The sequence below is a fragment of the Sturnira hondurensis genome, unplaced genomic scaffold (assembly GCF_014824575.4).
Source record: "Sturnira hondurensis isolate 20B ecotype Veracruz unplaced genomic scaffold, ASM1482457v3 Scaffold0013559, whole genome shotgun sequence".
NCBI lineage: Eukaryota > Metazoa > Chordata > Mammalia > Chiroptera > Phyllostomidae > Sturnira > Sturnira hondurensis.
Genome location: NW_028086190.1, coordinates 3,781,038 through 3,799,126, shown reverse-complemented (window position 1 = coordinate 3,799,126; position 18,089 = coordinate 3,781,038). Strand labels below are relative to the sequence as shown.

Genomic DNA, 18,089 nt, shown 5'->3' with positions numbered 1-18,089 from the left:
TAATTTTTGATTTTTGTTATTTTGCTTTTCAACTCTGGCATTTGATTCTTTTTTATAATTTCTGTTTTATTGATTTTTAAGTTTCTACATTGTTTTTCTTGATTTCCCTTAGTTCTTCTTTCATTATTTTCTTAAGCTCTTTGAGTATATTTAAGACGATTGTTATAAAATAGATACTGAGGTCTGGCCAAGATGGAGTCATAGGTAGAAATGCTTTGCTTCCTTGCACAACCAAAAGAAGGATAACAACCAATTTAAAAACATTAAACAGTCCAGCCAAGATGGAAGCATAGGTGGAAACACTGTACCTCCTTGCACAACCAAACTTAAGGACAACAAAGATTTAGAAACAAAAACATAACCAGAACAGACAGAAAATTGAGCTGTACCGAAGTCCGACAACAATGAACCATTCATCCAAACTGGTAAGAGGGGTGGAGTTGGAGGCCCGTGGAGAGGAGTCCTGGAAGGAAGAGGTGGCATTTGGCATGGGGAGGAAACGAGCAGACCCAGTGAGCCTGCAAGGTGGTTGGCTGAGCATGGACACACATTCATGTGCAGATAAACCAGAGGAAAAAAAGGTTAGTGAGGCAGACCTCACAACCAAGGGCCCCAGCGATGGGAAATAAAGCCTAAAAGCACAGATTAGAAAAACTTTCAGGGGTTGAGATGCTGGTAGAGGCTCCCAACCTCATAAGAGAGTTCGTTGGAGAGACACACAGGGTCCTAGAACATACACAAGCCTACCCACCTGGGAACCAGCACCAGAAGGGCTGAATTTGCTTGTGGGAAGCAGCAGAGGGGACTGAAATCTGAGAGAGAGCAGAACAAGCGCAATTACTCCCGCTCTGATCCCATCCCCACATATAGCATCACAACCCAGAGACTGGGTTGACCCGCCCTGGTGAACACCTAAGGCTCCTCCCCTCATACATAACAGGCATGAATAGAGCAAAACATTATGGCTCAAACAGAACAGATCAAAGCCCCAGAGCCAATACTTTTAAGTGACCAAGAGATAACCAACCTATCAGATGCACAATTCAAAACACTAATGATCGGGGTGCTCACAGAACTGGTTGATTTTGGTCACAAATTACATGAAAAAAATTAAAGCTACACTTCAGTGTAGCAATGAAGCAAAACACACAGGGAACCAATAGTGATGGAAAGGAAACTGGGATTCAAATGAATGGAGTGGACCAGAAGGAAGAAAGAAACAACCAAACAGAAAAGAAGGAAGAAACAAGAGTTTAAAAAAAATGTGTAGAGGCTTAGGAACCTCCAAGACATCTTTAAACATTCCAACATCCGAATTATAGGGGTACCAGAAGGGGAAGAGGAAGGGCAACAAGTGGAAAAGTTATTTGAACAAATAATAGAGGAGAACTTCCCCAATCTGGCAAAGGAAATAGACTTCCAGGAAGTCCAGGAAGCTCAGAAAGTCCAAAAGAAGGCAGACCCAAAGAGGAGCTCACCAGGGCACATCATAATTACATTAGCCAAGACTAAAATGAAGTAGAGAGTTCTAGAAGCAACAAGAGATAAGGGGATCGTCACCTACAAAGGAGTTCCCATCAGACTGTCAGCTGACTTTTCAAAAGAGACCCTACAGGCAAGAAGGGGCTGGAAAGAAGTATTCCAAGTCATCAAAGGCAAGGACCTACCTCCAATATGGCTCTATCCAGCAAAGCTTTCATTTAGAATGGAAGGGCAGATAAGTGTTTCTCAGATAAGGTCAAATTCAAGGAGTTCATCATCAACAAGCCCTTATCATATGAAATGTTAAAGGGACTTATCTAAAAAAAAATGGAGTTAAAAAATACAAACAGTGAAAGGACAGCAAACTCAAAGTTATTAACAACCACACCTAAAACAAAAGCAAACTAAGTGGACAGCTAGATCAGGAGTGGAGTCACAGAAATGGAGATCACAACGAGGATTAGTAGCAAGGGAGTGGAAGGAGGAGAAGAGGGAGCAGGTACAGAGAATAAGTAGTATAGATGGTGGGGAGAAAATCCTGGGAGGGAAAGAGTAATGTGGGAAATGTAGAGGCTAAAGAACTTATGACACATATGTCATAAGGGGAATGAACTAAAGGAGGGGAATGTGGGTGTGAGAGGGTGTGCAGGGTGGAGGGGAATGAAGGGGGGAAAATGGGACAACCGTAATGGCATAATCAATGAAATATATTTTTAAAAAACAGTAAACAAGCAGAACTGCCAGAAAATCATCCTGAATGGAACTCTGACAACCAAGGAGTAAAAGAAGCATCCATGCAGATCGGTAGGAGGACAGAGTACCTGTGGCAAGGCAGAGGACCATGTCGGGGAGGCAGGTGCTTGTTGAACGAGAAACTAAAGACTCAAAACCTCTAGTTGTGAAATCCTGTGAGGGTTGTAGTGGTGGGAGAAACTCCAAGCCCCAAAAGAGAGTTTGTTAGAGAGACCCAGGGGATTCTAGAACTCACACAAACCCACCCACCCAGGAATCAGCACCTGAAAGGGCACGATCTGCTTGTGGGAAGTGAGGGAAGTGATAAAAAGTGAGGCTGGAACATAGCAAGTGAGCAGCATTGTTCCCTCTCATGCCCCTCTCCCATAGACAGTGCCACAACATAGCAAAGAAGGTCAGCCCACCCTTGTGAATACATAAGGCACCACCCCTTACAACATAACAGGTGCACTGAGACAAAGAAATATGGCCCAAATGAAAGAACAAATCAAAACTCCAGAAAAAGAACTACATGATGAAGAGATAGACGGCCTGTCAGATGCAGAGTTCAGAACACTGGTAATCAGGATGCTCACAGGAATGACTGAGTTTGGTAGCAAAATGAAGGAAGAAATGAAGGTTATACAAAGTGAAATAAAGAAAAATATATAGGGAATCAACAGTGAAGGGAAGGAAACTGGGACTCAAATGAACAATTTGGAACAAAAGGAAGAAATAAACACTCAACCAGAACAGAATGAGGAAACCAGAGTTCGAAAAAGTGAGAAGAGGCTTAGGGACCTCTGGGATTTCTCGGAGCGTTTCAACATCTGAATCATAAGGGTGCTGGAAGGAGAAGAGGAAGAGCAAGAAATGGAAAACTTACTTGAACAAATAATGAGAACTTATTTGAACAAATTGAGAACTTCCCCAATCTGGTGAAGGAAATAGACTTCCAGAAGGTCCAGATAGCCCAGAGAGTTCCAAAGAATTGGGACTCAAGGAGTTGGGACACAAAGACACATCATAATTAAGTCATGCAATAGTAAAGATAAGTAGGGAATGTTCAAAGCAGCAAGAGGAAAGGAGACAGTTACCTGTAAAGAAGTGCCCATAAGACTATCAGCTGATTTCTCAAAAGAAACCTTGTAGGCAAGAAGGAACTGGAAAGAAGTATTTGAAGTCATGAAAGGCAAGGACCTACACCCAAGATGACTGTATCCAGCAAAACTCTCATTTAGAATGGAAGGGCAGATAAGTGCTTCCCAGATAAGGTAAAATTAAAGGAGTTCATCATTAGCAAACCCTTATTATATGAAATGTTAAAGGGATCTGTCTAAGAAATAGAAGAAGAAAAATATTATCTTAACAGCAAAACAACAAACTCACAGCTATGAACAACTGAAGCTAAAAACAAAAAACAAAAGCTCAGCAAACATCTAGAACAGGAACAGAATCACAGAAATGGAGATCACATGGAGGGTTTTCACTGTGGGGGGAAGGGAAGAATGGGGCGGAAAGGTACAGGGAATAAGAACCATGACTGGTAGTCATAAAATGTACAAGGAGAGATTAATAATGGTATAGGAAACAGAGATGTCAAAGAACCTACATGTACAACCCATGGACATGAACTGAGGTGGGGAATGCTGGAGGGTTGGGGGACACAGGGTGGAGGGGGGATAAAAGGGAGAAAAAAATTGGGAAAACTGTAATAGCATAGTCCATAAAATATGCTTTAAAATAAAGTTTATACTCTTGTTTCTCAAAGATGTTTTCTGTTCATTTATGTGTTTTTTAAATATCCCGATTCTTTGTATGCCTTGTGTTTTTCATTGTTGAAATTTGAATATAGTAGGTGGTAACTTTGAAAATCAGATGAGTTGATACTTTTTTCATTGTTGAAGGTTGTGGTAGTGTGTTTAGATTGTCTTCCAAATACTTTATTTTTTGTTGTATGTGATCATTGAAGTTTGTATCCATTAGCTGTTTTCTGGTCATGTTGTGACATAGATTTCCTTGAATGCCAGGAACTAAAGCAAGCAAACACAAAACTCTCCAAAATACACACAGACTCAAAACAAATTCCTTTCTCAGGTTCTGTGCTGAGACCCTTATTCAATACTTACCCAAATTACAGAGCCCAGAGGTCGGTTTATGGTGAAAAATTGGATTTTTTCTAGTCTTTTCTTACCACACATCTTTTTTTGAGTGTGTATATGACTTCCTAAACTCTTCTCCATGTATAGGTATTTTTTAATGTTCTAATTACTTAAAGAATCTCCTGTAGTTTTTGCTCCATGCGTTAGGTATTTTATTGTGTATATTGATCAGTAATCACTTGCCCCAGGTTTCTGCAGTTTATTCATTTACCTTGTATATTGAGCCATAAGAGAAATAATCCCCTTACACAGTTCCTTCAGGTAGCCCCCAGAAAAGTTATAACAGACACATATAACAGTTTTCTGTTAGGGTCTATTCTTCCTTCCAAATCAGCATCCAGAATTTTCTACCTGGAACATGGGCTTCTACCACTCAGATTTTAGTGCTTTAAGATTCCCTGACTTCAACATGGCAAATGTACTGGGGACAGATTGGTGTGGTGGTGGGCGGCAAGTAAAAACTCTTTGAATATTTCATCCCATTTTAAAGTTGCCTTTTTTTCTTGGCTCAGCATTTCCTTGGTTTCTGTAAACCTTTTAATGCTTTTGGGGGTTTTTCTAACATTGGTTTTGACAGTGCATACTTGTTTTTTTGATGTTTCTTCCAGGACAAGAGTGGTTGGAACTGCATACTTTGCCATTTTGTTGATATGACTTATTGAATTCATTTTTATTATTATATTTTGTTTCATTTTTAAATGATACCTTTACTGGACATAGAACTCTGTCTTGTGAAACATTTTACTGAGCACTTCGAATATGTTGTCTCTGAACACTTCGAATATGTTATCTCACTCTTGCTTGCCTCCATTATTTCTAAAGAAAAGTCAGTTGTTAATCCTACTGAGGTCTTGTAAAAAATGAGTCAATTTTCTTTTGTGGTTTCAAAAAATTTATCTTCGTCTTTGACGTTCAACATTTTTGCTATGATGTTGATCTCTGTGTGCATACTACTTTAAGTTTATCGGACTTCTTGCATGTGTATAATAATCTTTTTCACCATTGTTGGATAGTTTTTAGCTATTATTTCTTCAAATAATTTTTCTGTTATTCTCTTGCTTTTCTTTTTGTAGTCCCAATGTGCTTATGTTGTTGAATTTGTAGCATTCCATATCTCTCTGAGGTTATTGATTTTTTATTATTCTTTTTATTGTTTTACCTTCAAGTTTATTCTTATTCCTGTCAATTTATATTTATTTATATTAAATATTCAGCTCCTCTAATGAATAAATTTTTATATTGTCTTTTAGCGCCTAAATTTTCATTTGGATGTTTTAAAATAATTTATATCACTTTATTTGTGTTTCCTTTTGCATGAATCCTTGTCATTATTCTATTTTAATTTAATTTTAAAATTTTTTTTAAAGATTTAATTTATTTATCTTTAGAGCAGAAAGGAAGGAGAGAAGGAGAGAAATGTCAATGTATGGTTGCCTCTCATGAGTCCCCTGATGGGAACTGGCCTGCAACCCAGGCAGGTGCCCTGACTGGGAATCGAACTGCAATCGTGTGGTCTGCAGGCCCACGCTCAATCCACTGAGCTACACCAGCCAGGGCTCTATTTTTATTTTTTAAGCTGTGGTATTTTGTAAAGCATAATTTTTACCTATTTAAGTATATTTATAATGGCCTGTTTGATGTCTTTATGAAGTCTGATATCTGGATTCTTTCATGGGCAGTTTCTGTTGTCTGCTTCCTTTTCTCTCTATGGTGACATTTTCTTCTTTCTTTGAATGTTGTAATTTTTTGTTGTAATTGCACATTTAAAATTATATACTGTAGCAAGTTTGGATACCAATTTCTCACTGTACTCAGAGTTTGAGGATGTTTGTTCATTTGGTTGTTTAGTGGTTTGGCTGGACCTGTTAGTAAAGTATATTTCCCCTGTAGTGTACAGCCTCTAACGTTGCTTTTCAAAGAACACACACTTGGATGAGCCTGTATTAATGCCATGTTCATAATGATTTTATTTAATTTAAATATTTTATTTATCTATTTTTAGAGAGAGGGGAAGGGAAGGGAAGGAGAAAGAGTGGGAGAGAAACATCAGTGTGTGTGGTTGCCTCTCATGTGTCCCCTACTGGGAACCTGTTCCACATCCCAGGCTTGTGCCCTGACTGGGAAATGAACCAGTGACCCTTTGCTTCACAGGCTCATGCTCAATCCACTGAACTATACCAGCCAGGGCTTCATAATGATTTTAGCAGAGGTCTTCTTCACTGACTGTTCTCTTGATCTTTCTGTTAATATGTTTGTCGCTGTTGGTCTCCAAACATTGCTTACTGATTTTTCTATTGCTTTTAACAATGTTCTGAGATACAAGTTGTTTGACATCTGATCTAATCATATCTGGGTCTCTTTGTAGGGTTATTATTATATTTAAAAATTTGGTAAAATAAACATAACCTCACATTTATCATCTTACCTATTTTAAATATACAGTTCAGTAGTGTTAAGTATATTGTTATTGCTGGATAACCAATTTTCAGAAAATTTTCGTCATCCAAAAGTGAAACTGTACTCATTAGACAACTCCCCATTTCCCCCTCTTCATAGCCCCTGACTCCGTCAGTCTACTTTCTGTTGAATGAGTTTGAATACTCTAGATACCTCTTATAAGAATTGTTACCAGTAAACAGTCCCCTACAGGGAGGCTCTGGATTGCAGCAGTGTTGGGAGCAGGTTGAGGTTGGGGAACAGGAAGAGCTGTTGAGGGGATAGAAGTAGGCCATGGAAATGGGACCTACTTGTACACTGAGTCCAGCTCTTTGGGGATAAGCTTGGAGGCTGGAGTACCAAGGGCATGCAGTTGGTCAAAGAATGCCTTCACAAGCTACCCAGGGTCATGGAGAGGACTTTGGGTTTTATGGCACAGCACCATATTGCACTTCTGTGGAGCATGAGGCCGCATTGCCCAGAGAAGTGAGCATATGCCTTGTGGACGCTTCATTTCTTATGTAGATGCTCTGCCTCTGGTACAGGTACCCTACCTCTCCTACTGGCCACGGCACTGCCTGAGGCCATGTGGGGTTTCCAGGCCTCCTTTGCTTAAATCTTTTGTTTGGTTGCTCTCTTTAGGTTGGCTTTGTGTCCAGACAACTTGCTGCATGTGGGGACTAGGGCATTGGGGATATGGAGCTGATAGAGAACCAGGGGATTCCCTCCTATCAATCAAGATTGTGGCAGGGGGAGGATCTTCTACTGAGCTCATGCAAACCTAGCAAGATAATTGGAGAGAGGGAAAAGCCCCTCTTTCCCATTCTGATACCACTTTAGGGTGGGACTAGGAGAAGGCAGATAAATGTGCCATAGATTAAAATGCAGGAGTGGGAGATGTAAGCCCAAAGAGGCATATCAGTCTAGTCTGGGGAAAGAAGAGAATAGTTAGGAGGTGGACCCACCAGAAGCATAAGAAAGTTATCTGGTGTGCCTCACACCCAAGCTACTATAGTCCCAGGGGTACAAAGAAGCCTCTCTTGTTCATGGCTTGTGGCTGGGGACCTGAACTCTCATGATGCACGGGCCTGTTTTCTCCATGGTTCATATGGCCTTAGCATCCACATGAGCCAGGGCCTACAAGAGGAAGTCTTTCATTCTCTCTGTCTCTCTCTCTCTTTCACTTTCCCCACCCCTACCTGCTGATGCACTTGCTGGTGCATTTGCTCAGTCTTGCAGCCCTAGCAGCTGCATGGCCCATGGCTGAGCAGGCTCCACACGTTGGCTCCAGGAGGGAGCCTGAAATGGAGAGGAGCTGGGAACAAGCTAACAAACCTGGATGACTGCTAAGCAGCCATCTGTGGGCTTCGAAGGAATATATTTTAAATTGGATCAGGAACTCTGGGCACTGCCTTTTGTCTTGTGTTGCTGAGAAGATGGGCTAGTAGACAAGAGTCTGCCATTCTTCCAGACCATGCAGCACTGGAATAAAACCACCTTCCTTTTTACACCAGCATGTGCCACAGCGGTTTGGGTTTGGTGATGACAAGCAGCTGAACCTCTGTTTTTGGTACAGAATTGTAGTATTTTTGTTTTTTTGTAACTGGCTTATTTGGCTTCACATAGTGAATTCAAGATATACCCATGCTGTTATGTAAATCAAAATTTCCTTCCTTTTTTATTGTAAAAAACATGCAACACATTTTATCAATTTAACTATTTTTAAGTGTAAAAAACAGTTCAATAGTATTATGTATATTTACCTCACTATGAAAGATCTCTAAAACTACTTTGACTTGAAGAACGGTAATTCTATGACCATTCATTACTCTCTCGTTATAGTTCTCTCACACTAGACCTTGGTAGTTATTATTCTGCTTTGTGTATCTATTAATTTGACTACTTTAAATATCTAAGTGGAACCATGTAGTAATTATCCTTTTGTGATCAGTTTATTTTATTTATCATAATACCCTCAAGGTTTATACATGTTGTAGCATACAGTGGGGTTTTCTTTCTTTTTAAGGCTGCACAGTTTCATTGTATGTATATACCACATTTTGTTTGTTCATGTGACATTTGGATTGATATTCTACCTTTATGCTACTGTGAATATTGCTGCTCTGAATATAAGTATGCAAATATCTCTTGAAAAGCTTGCTTTGCACTCTTTTGAATGTATACGCAGTAGTGGGATTGGTGGAGTATACGGTGGTTCTATTTTTAAAGTTTTGAGGGATCCCCTATACTCTTTCCTGCTTTTTGTAGAGGCTATACCACTTTATAATCCCACCAACATTGCACGAGGGTTCCAATGTTTCTGTATCTCAACCAAAACTTGTTATTTTGTGCCTTCCTTCCTTCCTTTTGTCCCTCTTTTCCTTCCCTTGCTCCTCTTATCTCTTGCTCTCTTTATCCCTTGCTTTCTTCCTCTTCTTGTTCTTCTTGTTCTCCTTCTTCTCCCTCTTTCTTCCCCATCTTTCTCTGAAAGTAGTGTTCCTGTGAAACCTTTCATAAGCTGGACTGATGTAAGTGAAGAGTAGTCCCCACTTTTAGGAAGTTTGCATTGTGCCACTTCACTGAGAGACCTACGTTAGTATGTTACAGTGTTTTTCATAGAAGTGAAAATTGGCTTTGGATTTTTTTAGTTAGTGGAAAGAGGTACAAATGTAGGTCTTTTGTAAAAGTGAATTGGCGTAATGTGAACTTCTGAAAAGCTGGGGATACCTGTATATTTATCTGTCATTCTTCTCTTTGTAATAAATGAAAATTTAAGAAGTACTCACAGTGCTATCTTGGTTGAATGCCGATATTTTTATTTTTAAAAGATTACTTTTGCTACTACACTGTGAATGTATAAGGTTTGAGAGCTTGGCTAGGGTACATTTGTACTGCTTGACATAAAGCCCGGTGCTCACTTTGGGAAATAATGATTGTATAGTGTTTATATGGGCATACTCTATTTTTAGATATAAAATTTACTTAATGCTTTATGAAAAAAATAATTTTATAATATATTCTTGAGAAAACATTTCTGAAAAACTAACATCAGATTTTAAATAGAAACGTATTTTGAGAATTATCAGGAGGAAAAGGCCAACTTTAAAGAACTATAAGTGAAATTTCACTACAGTTGGGAGAACTCAGCATGATACGAATCTCAAACATTGTGAAATTATTTTGATATCTTCTGTGACTATATTTAAAATAGAGTAAAAAATCAAATAGCTACCATTTGTTCTGGTTAAGTAAATAAGCTCATTTTTCGTTCATGGAATTAACTTTTTTATTGAATTGTAATTTCTTTATTTTAATTTAGTAAGTAAATTTCTACATAGAATTTCAGGTTTATTTGCTTAAAATATTTAACTTTCAGACAAGGAAGCCATGATACTTTTCCAGTTTCTGAAAAAAGTATCTGTGACTGCTATAAAGTTGTTGCTTATACTGAAAATGTTTTTAATAAAGTGAAAACGAAAATATAAATTTAAGATACTACTTATTTTACTGTTATTTTTAGACTAAGTAGTTAAATACAACATATTTTATTTTATGTCTTTGATGTTTATTTATTTGTATTTATTTATTTTAATTTATAAAATTTTTCAAGTACAGTTTTCTGTCTATATATTAGATTTTCATGTGTTCCAATTTCAGGCCTTTGAAGACAATTTAACTGAAGCAAGGAAAGAAATTGAAGTTTCACAGAGCAAATATAATGCTCTGTCATTACAGTTGACTAATAAACAGACTGAACTTATCCAGAAGGACATGGATATTACCCTGGTCAGGCAAGTATATTCAGTTTTTAATTTATTATAGAAATGTTATTAGTTCATAATGGCAACATCTATGTTTACTATTAATACACCCAAATGACAAAAATATGTCTTCCGTGGAGTGGATACATATGTATGTGCATTGTAACTGCCTGGAATTATATACATCAAACTGAGAATAGTCGACTGGGGAGAACCAGGGATTTCACAGGATTCACTAGCAAGGGCAGCCAACCTCTTGGCATCTCTGGACAACACTGGAAGAAGAGTCATCTTGGGCCACACATTAAATACATTGTGACACATAATCACACAAAAAAACTCATAATGTTTTAAGTAAATTTACAATTTTGTGTTGGACTACATTCACAGCCATTGTGGGCTGCAAGCTTTAGGATAAATAATAAATATTTAAATATTTATACATGCACAAACATACACACCATGTATATAACATGTATACATGTATGTACACGTGCAAAGTTTATCTTATACCTCTCAAAGCAAAGTTTTATCTTCTGAGCTACCACTATATATAGTATTATATAATGGATTTATATCTGATACATAGAATTATAATGCATGTTATATATAATATTATACATGTACATTATATATTTACATATGTACATACATGTAGCATATTGCAAGATATATTGGGGCAGGAATTTTTCATGGATAATAGTTAATGTATATATATGATTATGTTACCCAAGCAAAAATTCACTTTGTCACATTTTAAATCTCCATTTCAGAGGGGTGAGGGAAAGTATAAACTTTATATATGATAGACTGGTTAGCTTATTCACTCATGGTACAATTATCTTTAAGCTATAGAATATTAAAAACATAGTTTAAATTACTAAGTGGGCTTAGCACATTTGGTAGATAAAAGTCCATGTATAAAATTCAAGTGCATTTTTGGAATGGACTTTAAAATAATGTAATTTACAATATGACTAAAAATATGAAAAGCATAATTAAAAATGTGTTTTACTTTTTATACAGAGAACTATAAAACATTATTGAGAGAAATAAAATGTTTAATGTATGCAGGGATATAAAGTTTATGGTTTGGAAGACTCAATATGATAAAGATGTCAGTTCACTTCAAAAGATATTGAGGTTCACATTATCATTAATTAACAGGAAACCATTACTACCCCTAGACTGGAAAGGGGTGAGGAGACTTATAGGACAATTATCCTTAGAGAAACAGAGGTTCTGCCATCTGTGGTTCAGCTGAGTGGGAGCTAGGGAAAGAAATACTTTGACCTCTTTCTCCTTTACCCTCTTACCACAGTCTAGCACTTCAAACTGATCAAAGTCAGTCAAACCTAAAAGACAAGGAGCCACTTTAATGTAGAGGTTGACCTTTTAGGCTAGAGAGTAGGCTGGAGTACAAGAGAGTAGGTTAGAGATGATTGAGTAAGAAAATAAATGGCACATTCTCCACTATTGCTTTTTTAGTGCTTTCCTGGACATTTAATGCTTATTAGTTTTTCTGTGTAAACTTAGAAGTAAACTTGCTTACTTTTTGTTTAGGATCTCATTGCAGTGGTGTCAAACTCATTTTCACTGGGGACCACATCAGCCTCACGGTTGCCTTCAAAGGGCCAAATGTAATTTTAGGAGTGAATGAATGTAACTGTTCCTTAACAGTTAAGCAAGAGGTTGGTGCTCCTGCTGAGTAGAAACGAGGTGCTGGGCTGGATAAAACAAGGTGGAGGGCTGGGTTCAGCCCATGGGCCTTGTGTTTGCCACCTATGTATTAGAGCATCAAATTTATAAGTAAACCTAAAGAGGATTGATATCATTATGATATCAGTCTTCATGTCTTAGAGTATGGTGCCATTCCATTTGTTTCAATACCTTCATGTCCTTGCAGAATGTTTTATGTTCTATCTCATACCGGTTTTTGACATTTCTTGTTAAAATTTACTCCTAGCAAGTTCATGTTTTTTGTTACTATTTTAAATGGTATCTTTCTTTCCTATATGGTTTCCGATTGATTTTTCTCTTACTGCTTATAGTTTTTGCTCTACATGTTTTGATGTGTTATGATTTATTGGGTAAAGTGTTCATAGTTCCTTCATTTTTACTGTGATTATGCTTTTTATTTTTCTGTGTAAATCTTTGTCTTGAGGTCTAATTCCTCTGAAATTAGTACTGTGATTCTTTATTTTTGTTTACATTTATATGATAAACAAAATGAATACCTAATTTTAATATAATGATACATGTGAATTATAAAAAAATACATAGAGTACAGAAAAGTACAAAAAAGGTAGAGGAAAAAATCACACTAAAAATAATACCCTTAAAATATTGTGAGAATCAATGTAGATTTTTTAAATCCATATTTAGAGGTTGAAGATTAGATAGAAGTTTTCAGATTAAAGGGACTGGGTTGAACATGTTCTTTCAATAGTAGTAACTTCAGTTTTGTGATATAATGGAGGAATGACACTGATGTGAAATTGAGAGAATTATTAAATCTCAGCTATTTCTTCTCTATGAAAATCACTACCTTTTATCTCTATAAAGAAAACTAAGAAAGAAATGAGAAACTGGTGTTTGATATCATTATGCTGTTTTTTAAAAACTGCATTTTACCTTTAGTTGGTTTTGATACCTTGCTGTATATACTTTGGAAATGAGGATATACATTCAAACATTTTGTGTCTCAAGATTTATAAAATTTATCTCCTCTTGTATAATCACAGTGTTCAAAGATGTTTAAACCTGGTTTTATATATTGTTAAAGTGCTCATGACTATACTTTTTACTCCTGATGTATTCATTCCTATACTTTAATTCATCTCAAAGGCCCACTTTTACCAGGGCCTTCCCTTTTACTAGAGTACACTTTCTCCCACATTGGCATAAGATTTAGCCATGTGACTTATTTTGGCCTGTGGAACAAAAGTGAAAGTGACATATGCCACATCCTAGCAGATGTTTTAAGAATCATCACTTTGATTTGCCTTTGCTTTTTGCCCTCTACAATGGCTTTATCTTAATAATGCCAGTAGAGTGGCTTCTTCTTAATATAGTTCATTGCTTTATTTTGGGTCTTAGAGTAAATCCATGCGTAATGTGATCTGGCAATAAATCTTTGTTTGTATAAGTAATGAAGATTTTTTAAACTTTAGAATAACTTAGAGAAGCTGTCTGAAACCCTCTGTCTTATTTATCAAAGTTGACTCTAAAGAGAGCTAAGTGCCACATCATCAGTAAATGAGTGGATGAAAAAAACTGTGATACATTTACACAATGGAATACTACACAGCAGAAAGAAGGAAGGAGCTCCTACCCTTCACAATAGCATGGATGGATCTGGAGAGCATTATGCTAAGTGAAATAAACCAAGCAGTGAAAGACAAATACCATATGATCTCACCTATAAGTGGAACCTCATCAACAAAACAAATAAGCAAGCAAAATATAACCAAAGTTATACTTTGGTTATAAAGTATAACTTTATACTTTATAAACTGTATAAAGTATAGTTCATTCATAAACTGTATGAATTTCATAGGATGAAATGGTTAATAGGCTGAGGTATAGCTAAAGACCATGAACCTAAAAGGCAAGTGAAGCTGAATCTGAAAAGTCACATGAGATGTGTCTAATACAAAAGCAAATATGTAGTAAGGGAATGGAATTATTTTAGGTACTCTGTTTATAGCAGTGAATAAAAATGTTTCTGACTTCACAGAGATTTTATTGAGATTGTCTTCACATCTTGGGTTTCTCTGAGTAATTCAGAGAGGTGCAGTGTTTTTTTCCCATACTTGTTCTAAACCTAATTCCTTAAGTAACTCCTACTCAGAGATACTCATTTCCTTTGAGTATGTACAATAAAATTGATTTTTTATTAATTCTAAGTACTTCCCTTTAAAAAAGAGCCCCGCTAGTTTTTCTTTACTTGTTTCAAATGAGGCAAAATGTAGGCAAATTCAGTCCAGATGTGTGAATTTTGTAAGCCTTGTTATTTATTTTGATACTGATCATGTTCTGAGTTTTATATTTGCGATATTGGTATACATCCTAGCACATCTACTTTTCAGAGAATGGTGTGGGGAGACACAGATTAAAAAATATATCTACATAGTATAAGATTATGCTTCCATTACACTTAGACTATGTATGTCCAGAAGATAGCATGAGATGTCAAGAATATGCTCTTTTCTTAGGTGATTTTTAATGTTCTAGTGCCTTACATCATGTACATCTTGATACTATTGTGTTTCTTCTCATGAAAGATACATATATTTTGTTCTACATGACCCTAAATGCAAGCCAGCTACTGATTCTGATCCTCTCTTTAAGAAATAACAAATGTTTCCTTGCACTGGAGGAGATATAAATTTTCTGTGTTTTATATTGTATTGAAAAGTATGGGTTTTTTTTCCTTGGGTAAGATATTATACAAATGCTTTTTTAAAAATTTTATTATTTTTGTTGGGGTGACATTGATGAATAAAATTATATAGGTTTCAACATTAGCTTTATGTTGCATTGTTCACCACCCAACATCAAGCCTTCTTTTGTCACCATATATTTCACTCCCCTTTAACCTTTTCTATCTCCTGTCATCTCTCTTTTCCTGCAGTAACCAGGATACTGTTGTCTCTATGTGTAAGTTTTTGTTTGTCTTGTTTATTTGTTGATTTCAGTTTTATACTCCACATGAGTGAAATTGTATAGTGGAGACTCTTTCCATCTGACTTATTTTGCCTAGCAATAGAGTCTCAAGACCCATCCATATTTTCACGAATACCAGCACGTATGTCAAAAAGATTGTTTTTATCTCCACTGTGCCCCCTTTCTAATATAACATTTACTTAGCTCTCCTGGCTAACACATATCTTGACTATATATTCTGGCAGAATTTTGTCCTACATTCATTGCCTATCCCCTTTGATAATTTTTGCCAATGTTATTTTTGAAGAATAGCACTACTTAGCAAGCATTATTACTGTGGGTTACCTCTTCCCTCCTTTTGTGAGTGTTATTGTACATTCCCTAGAGGCATTGTGCCATTATTCCCTTCCCTCTTCTTTCCTCAGTTTTCAAGCTATTATTTTCTGCAAGTTTCAGTTTTTTGAATAGTTACAGATGGTAATTTAGTCTGAATGTTTGTGTCCCCCTGAAGGTCGTATGTTGAAATCGTAGTGCTTAATGTGGTGGCATCAAGAGGTGGGGCCTTTGGGCAGTGGTTAGGTCATAGGGTGGAGTCCTCATAAGTGGGATTAATGTTCCTAAGAGTCCTCCGTGGGCTGCCTGCCAAGTGCTTTCCTCCATATGAAGATACAAGAAGTTTATGACCCTGAAGAGGGACCACACTTGACCCTCTAATTTCTAGACTACAGATCTATGTGAAATAAATTTATGTTGCTTGTAAATTACAGCCTCTGATATTTTGTTATAGCAGCCTGAAATGACTAGGGCAGATGGTCTATGTACATGTTTTCTATGGGCATAGGGGTTGTTGTGTTAGGAGGACATTAATATACCAACCCTCTAAAAAGCAAAGCTCATTTCTCCCATATATTTATCCATCCTTAACAACTGCATATTTCTTTTGTTCCTTCTTTCTTTTAAGATTCATCTTACATGAATGAATCACCATTTAAAGAAAAGTTTCCATTAAAAAATAGTCTCCACCTGGCTGGCGTAGCTCAGTGGATTGAGCACGGGCCTGCAAACCAGAAGATCACGGTTCAATTCCCAGTCAGGGCACGTGCCTGGGTTGCAGGCTAGTTCCAGGCAGGGGCCAGTTCCCAGCAGGGGATGCAGGAGAAGCAACCATACATTGATGTTTCTCTTCCTCTCTCCTTCCCTTCCCCTCTAAAGATAAATAAATAAATTATTTAAATAAAATAACATAAAAAATAGTCTCCAAAATATATACCATAAAGTGTTTTCTTGTAAAATATATATTTATATATATTTTCTCTTCAAATTGAATATGCAGCTTTAAAAAAAAATATGACCTGTATCACATAGGATTCACTACTATAGGAATCTAGACATCTCATTCACTGAGGTGTGGTTTTCCTGGACCTTTAGTGTCATTACTACCATCACCTCTTTATTTGATCTCCTACTTGCCAATTTCACCCTTGGTGTGTTGGAAGGACAGGATTTGCTCCATGTTGCTCTCCTTCCTTCTTACTTTTTTGCCTTGTCATTTCACTAAACCTAGATTAGAGGAGTCACAGGAATTTCAGCCCAGGCCTTGGGGTTGCAAACAGATGGTGCTTGAAGGAACTTTCATTTGAAAACTTCATTTATTTGCCATTGGAATTCTTTTTAATAAATTTAAAGTTATATATAATATACAATGAAAGGTTGACTTATCCTGTATTCAGAACTCTCTCATAACTGTCATTGGCATCAGTACTTATCAATTCTTGAAACTGAAGTGTAAGTTCATTTCAGTAAGAAGGTGGTACTATGTCCATATATTCAGTGTTTTTATTACTGTTAAGCTATAAAGGAAAATTGATAAGTATTTGGCTTTGAAAGTCATAGTAGTTCTATCAATACATCCTAGTTGTATGTGATAAATATTAAATACATTATATGTTATTTCTTTTATTAGTATTTTTGCCTGCAGTAAAAAATAATAGATGAAAAAATGGAAGCTAATCTATAACCTTAGGTGAACATAATTATTTAACAGAGATGATCTTTATGCATGCTTCTCTCTATTTATTGCTTGTTTTGCACAGAAAGGAGTTGCAGGAACTGCAGAACCTTTACAAACAGAATAGTGCACATACAGCACAGCAAGCAGAGCTTATCCAGCAGCTGCAGCTTCTGAACATGGACACGCAGAAAGTACTGAGAAATCAGGAAGATGTTCATACAGCAGAAAGTATATCATATCAAAAAGTATGCTTTTATTCTGTCATAAAAATGTAAATTTACATGTATGAACTTATAAAATATGTAGAATTCAATTATATTTCCAGATTTCACCATTTGTTATATGTTCCTTCAAAATTAAAAATGAAATGTGATTTGATTTGGTAATATTTAATATTTTGTGAGTTTTCTTTATGGTTGTTAAAGCCGAACATTTAAAATATAGATGTGAATTTATTCTGTAGGATATTATTTTATAAATTTGAGTTTTGATATCTACTATAAAACGTATTAGGACTGTAGCCCCCAAACCAAAACGGATTTGGAGAAGGGGATTGTGTGTGAGAAATTATTCATCAAGTGTGATTCTAGTTTATAACCTAACGTGGTCTTTCCTTATGGGCTTTGTGCATTATTTTCTTGACAAATCTGCACAAGCACAAATGGGTTTTTAGGATCAGTATTTGGGATCAATGGTGAGGTCTTTAGAATCAGTATTTTCCAGGCATTTTTTCTCTTTATTTTGTGTTTTCTTTGAGTATTCATTTTACTTTACAGTTGTTTAAGGATTTCCTCAAGAAGGCTTACCCAGGTATTTAGGTATGCTGAATGACTCAGA

The 18,089-nt window shown here is 36.4% G+C and overlaps 1 protein-coding gene across 1 annotated transcript in view; it reads left to right on the top strand.

The window, feature by feature from the left end:
* Positions 1-18,089, top strand: part of CNTLN (centlein) — a 289,299-nt gene that overhangs the window by 84,900 nt on the left and 186,310 nt on the right. Inside the window, exons 6-7 of the mRNA XM_037061920.1 lie at positions 10,470-10,603; positions 17,335-17,497. Coding sequence (XP_036917815.1) covers positions 10,470-10,603; positions 17,335-17,497 — 297 coding nt within the window. The remainder of the gene's footprint in view (positions 1-10,469; positions 10,604-17,334; positions 17,498-18,089) is intronic.